The sequence below is a fragment of the Halyomorpha halys genome, unplaced genomic scaffold, assembly GCF_000696795.3.
Source record: "Halyomorpha halys isolate HHAL.00 unplaced genomic scaffold, Hhal_1.1 Scaffold110.1, whole genome shotgun sequence".
In the NCBI taxonomy this organism is placed as follows: domain Eukaryota; kingdom Metazoa; phylum Arthropoda; class Insecta; order Hemiptera; family Pentatomidae; genus Halyomorpha; species Halyomorpha halys.
In genome coordinates, this window is record NW_027112640.1 from 2297947 (window position 1) to 2303872 (window position 5926).

The window sequence follows — 5926 nt, forward strand, 5'->3', positions numbered from 1 at the left end:
TGGGCAGAATAGCCTGTATGAAGTGTTTGGAAAAATATTAAATAATATGTTTCATAGTGAATTAAGATTGTCCCTGAAGATGGCCGAATTGGCCGAAACGTTGGACGTGTAAAAACAATAAAAGTTTTGAGACTATAATTTGGATAATGTTTTGAATTATTTAGTAATAAAGTAAACTTATTGACATACCCCAAAGCTGCCTCCACCTGAATTCCAACTGCTTATGTTGAGCGAGGTACTTCTTTACCTCATAATGAGTTCTTTGGACAGCCAAGGCTTTGAATCCAGATTTATTTAGGATAAATGGCAACATTGGCGAGAGTCCAAACGGATCAATGGACCAACTATGCCTATAATAATAAAAAAAAAATCAGAAAATAAATTAAGAATGATTATATCTTAATTATATTATTGCATCTTTGTAGTCCTCATGAATAAGTGGTTCAATAGAAAATTACCAACTGTCAGAACACAGTTTCAAATTTTTTTTCTTATGCTGAAGTCATTGGTCGTTTGACCATTCAACGTCTTTCTGTCCAATATAAATTTGATTTTTTCAAAAGCTCATTGGCAAATATTTTATTTCTAAATTTAGTCAGAGAAGGACATGTGTCCATCTATTTTCCTTTTGTTGCATAGCACACATGTTTGATCCCGAGCCAGGTCCATCCTGTGGAGATGATTCTGCAGACAGACATGGCCCGTTGTCAGACAGAAGCAGATTACTGCATCTCTTCTTGGGAGGTCAGCTGGGATTGGGTTTTGTATTAAACTCTTATAGCTTTTCTCTTCCATCTTTTCAATGTGTTTTGTTTTTGTTTCCCCCTTAATTATGGTCCTTATCATTCTTTTTATTGAGTCATAGGATCTTAGATGGACTGGTTGCGGCAATTTTTCCCCCTGCCTGGCAAGAGTATCTGCCTCTTCATTTCCTGAAATCGCCTCTTTTGCCTCTTCATTTTGTGCATGTTAGTAACAGCAGGGATAGCTGCTTGATAGTCAGTCAGTGAAAAGAACAGCACTTCGGTTTAGCCTTCTAGACAGTGTTCTTAAGGTGAAGAAGATAGCTGCTATTTCACCTTCAATGTTTGTATTTTTCTTACCTACTGCAATGCTAAATTGGGAATCCCTTGAGTAAACTCCTGCTCCAGCATTTCTAAAGGTTGATTCAGCTGAAACGTCCATATAAATGTGAAGCCAATCCTGAGGAGGATACTTTTGAACGATTTTTTCCAGAGCTATTGCTTTTAACTCACAGCCAGATGTTTCTTTATCAAACGTATGAAGGAGTTGCAGCACCCAAGATTAGATCCGAGTTAAATTTTAATAATAGTTATAACTTCCCACCACTTTTTTTCCCTATACAGCCATTTATACACAATGAAGTCAAATTTTATAACCTATGATAGGCCTAATTCATTTTTGTCATAAGTTGTGTTAATAATATATTCACAATGAGTACAGCTTTATTTGTTTATGCTTAATCACAATTAGGTGTTACAATTTTACATCCTCAACTATCTAAAGTAAAGAAGGTATAATAACTTGGAAGTTGACTTCTTCCATCTATTCCTCAAGGAATAGCTACATTTCTTTAAACACCTGCACACCCTTTTTGAAAAGCTAGTTCTTCCCTTTAATCTGACACACCAGGTCTTAGAGGCCTAAAGTGTTCCTATAATGTAAAACTTTTATTAGCTTGACCGCCTGACCTATTACTTCAGAGTTCTAGGTCTCAAAAGCCGACAATATTTATAAATTTTTTTTTGTCAATTGTAACTACATTATTTTATTAATAACTGAATGTAAGTGAGATCCTATTTCAACTCCACAGTTCAATATTTTGTGTGTTAGTATTTTATGTGATTACAACTAGATATGTAGTCTGATTTTCAGAGGCAAAAAACGATATTTTGCCAAAAAAAAGTACACTACGCAGTTATAAAAAAAACTGAAGAAATCTAATATACTGTGCTAACATGATAGTTGTATGGATTCTGTTTGTAGAAAATATTACAGAAAAATGTTTCAACATTGTACATAAAATTATTATTGCATCTGTTCATGGCTAAAATCCTTTAGTAGTTATTGTTACTAAAAATATTTTTTAATCATAAGTTTTACTATCCATTCTTCTGAGCCTCAATCATATGTATAACACGAAAACACTGCTTTCCTCTGACAGGAAAAATGCCATATTCTATCTATTGAAGATAACTTCAAATCCATTAACTCATTTACCTATTATCAAACCAATCTAAACCATTAAAGCAAATAGTTCAATGCACTATCCCACTTTCTCGAGTAGAATGACTTCTTGAACCACCTGTAGTTTGATTTTCAGCCAGAGTATTCCACTTAGTTGGTGCCCTTATTAACCTCTACATAACCGTAAACCAGCAAATACTCACCATCCTTATTTTTCCGAAGCCTTTGATTCTGCCAAACAAAATATCCTCCATTATAAACTTCAAAGCCTCTCTTTGTCACCTAGTAGAATGGTCCCAATCCTTCCTCACCGGCCATTCCCAGTAAATGGTTGTCACTAATATATATAAGATGGTCAGGGTTGCGGTCTGCCAGGATAAGTATATACTAGTTGTCACTAATACCTGAACAATACCTCCATCTCATTCCACAAATATTTCAAAAACCTGAACATCACTTTTAATCAAACACTTTCCTGACATCCATACATCTCCCTAATTTTCCTTCAATCCAACCCTTAACATATTCAATTGGTTGAACTCAAAACTCGTCAACTCTTGGTTTTTTCCTTTGTTTTCCCCCACTTAGACAATGGCTGTTGGGTGAATTCGAAGCTAAACTTAAACATCCTATGAATTACCCAATTTGATTAGTTTTCAGGATATATAAGGAGATAGGCATATAAACAGGTATTATGCTAAGTTGAAGTAGCTCTATCCTTCCTACAGATGTCAATATTCCTTACAATCCTTCCTGTTCCAGGTGATTAGAACTTAGCAACCCTCCTGTATCTTACAACCTGTATTTTAAATCTTCCATTCAATCCTGTACTATCAGGTCCCGTTCATCTGACTTCTACCCTCCTCCAAACCGTAAGGTCTATTTAACAAGTCTTTCTTTACCTGAGCTGTCTCCCACTGGAACTCTATTTCATCTCCTATAGGTCATGAACCACAATTCACTTGTTCAAACCCGTTCTTTTTCGTTCTCCAAACAGAATAATTATATTATTAAAATACATATTATCTGCGAATATTAGATACTTCCAGTATGTGAATGTGTGTGTAACATGTGTAACTCATTGTGTAAACATTCTACACTAATTGTTGAGTAAACATAGCCACACTGCTGTAATTATAATGTAACCACAAATTGTTGTAAAGGGATAAGTCCCAGAATAATAATGCTATTTTTCATTTCATTTCAGATTAAATTTGTCCATTCATTCAATAAATGCTTGTTTCTAAAGTTTTGAAATTATTTTCTTTGTTAAAAAAAATGTTAATATGTTCAAACGGAATATTATACAATAATTTGAGAAAAAGAATGCGAGAAAGTGGAATATTATACAATAATTTAAGAAAAAGAACTTTTTTAATCTTATGCACAATAGGCCTAAAATATATACTAGTAAGTCTATCTTGTTCTAGTGTTAATGTCAGGGTTAAGTAAACCTTTATTGATTAAACAATATAAAACGAAATATGTAAAACTTACCGTGGTTTGTAGCCCAGGTTATTCAATAGCCATTGATGGCCATGCAGCAATTGTTCAATGACAGAATAATAATGAGCATTTGCTTCATCTGACATTACCCAGCCACCAGTAACAAATTCCAATTGCCCACGTGACAACAACCTGAAAGCATTTCAAAGTAAAATGGAGAGGGTTAATTTTGAATAAAATAATAAAAGATACATGAACCACCATTTAAGTTTGCATTCTAGAGGTCCACAATGTCTTCCAGTTCTCTATGGTCCTGCCACAAGGGTAGAAAAGATATTACTGTGATGGCTGATTGAAAAGGCATTCAAAAGAGTTGAAACAACGAACAATAAAATAGTTGCTGTCTACTGTAAAAAGAGGATGCAGACAGAACTACTGGCATCATCATCATGGCAATATATTCTGATGCTCTATTTTTAATGGAGGAAGATTAACTATGGAGATGGAGATAGGATGGCAAAGGTTTGGTGGTAATTAAAACCTCAAGTTTCAGCAAAGAATAATACACCTAAAGAAAGAGTAAGTTGTTTAGAATACAAATCATTACTGATAATTTATAACATATTCCTAAACTTAATATTATTAATACTGGTATGCTTTATTCCCGTAAGGCTATCAATGTCACAGAATTATATTATATAGATATTCGATACTTTAAAGAGTCTAATTTGTTTTCAAAAGGTTTGTTTAGATTATGTTAACAATGACCTCCCCTAAATTTTAATAACTAACTGTGGTGGGAGACAAGGAGACACCCTTGCATGCCTCTGTTTTAATTCCATTGGATAAGTAACAAGCAGTGTGCTGATCAGGTATTGAAACTGCTGATCAGCTCCTCTCAACGTGCCTTCATAGAAGCGTCCCTTGCTCTAGAAGTCAAAGCAAAAAAACTTGGCTTGGTTATTAATAAAGCCAAGAAAAAATATTTAAGAATAGGAGGTGTACGGACAGGGGCTAGACTGTTTGAAGTTGAACCTACCGATTCCAGAAGTAGCTAAATTTATATACCTGAGTTCCAAAGAGAACACACAAAACATAACTCAGGAGATAATAGGATAGCTGATGCTATCCTTTCAGGAGCAGATACCTCTCAAACAGAACAAGACCAAGATCAATCTTTATAACACCTTGGTCCGCCTGGTGCTTATGTAGATACCAATAGGTCAGAAGCATGGGCCTTTAACAGAACTGGGAGGTCATGTTTCTGGTCTTTGAAAGAATCTTAGGAAGAATGTTTGGTAAAGTTGAAGAGGAAGAAACTTAGAGGAGAATAGGGAATGGGTACAGAGCTTTAAGTGTGGTTAACTTTAACAAGCTTGGTGGACATGGGTTGGCAGGCAATACTCTAAGGATGGAATACAAAGAGATCTAAATGATGAGCTATTGATTTCCATTATTTTACACTTCATATTAGACAGTAGACAAGGCCAAAAATAGTAACCCAATTAATTGGAATTAGTGATTATAGAAACTACTACTACATTACGTATATAACAGCTGACAGCATACACCCACTCTAGAAAAGAATAATCTCCAAAAAGCTCATTTAAAGCTAAGATCTTGGCCTCAGCAAGTATGGCCCCTTGTTGGAAAAGGTGGAATAAATAAGTATAAAGAGTCAGATTTTCATCAATGTTATAGAATTACATAAATAGAAATGATATTGTTTTCAATACATCAATGAAGTCAATATTTAGTAAGTTAAATAAACCATTATTTAATAATAATAATAATAATAATAATAATAATAATAATAATAATAATAATCTTTATTTATTCTGGGATTGGTCCCTTTAGAATAATTTACAGGCGTCAAAATTAGGCTTTAGAGCCTTAGAGTAAATTGCAAAATAGAGATAAAATTACAAAATGTCATAAAATAAAATAAAACAATGAATTTAAAAAGATATAAATAAACAACAATAATTAACAGAATATATAAAATAATGATAAAAAAAATAAAATAAAATCACTTATGGTTATATCATAAAACATAAGATGACTTCTGATAGTAAATAAAAAGAATAATAATGATAAAAAAACAAATACAATTAAACTAAAAAATAATAAATGAAAAGAGATAATTTCTGCTAGTGTACATATTTACAATTATAAACGAAAATCTAAGACAGAAAATACCAGGTCATTCAAAAGGTCCTGTCGTTTTTTGGGGGGAAATTATAAATAAATAAATATTTTCAAATAATCACCT

General features: G+C 33.2%; 2 protein-coding genes across 3 annotated transcripts in view; one reads left to right on the forward strand and one right to left on the reverse strand.

Moving 5' to 3' along the window:
- Nucleotides 1-5926, reverse strand: part of LOC106677835 (alpha-mannosidase 2) — a gene marked incomplete in the record, with an annotated part of 30854 nt that overhangs the window by 19725 nt on the left and 5203 nt on the right. The window contains 2 exon segments of the mRNA XM_067050430.1: nucleotides 190-350; nucleotides 3706-3846. Coding sequence (XP_066906531.1) covers nucleotides 190-350; nucleotides 3706-3846 — 302 coding nt within the window.
- HSPBAP1 (HSPB1 associated protein 1) overlaps nucleotides 1-5926 on the forward strand; it is a 30415-nt gene that overhangs the window by 6581 nt on the left and 17908 nt on the right. The gene's annotated exons all lie outside the window — the stretch shown is intronic.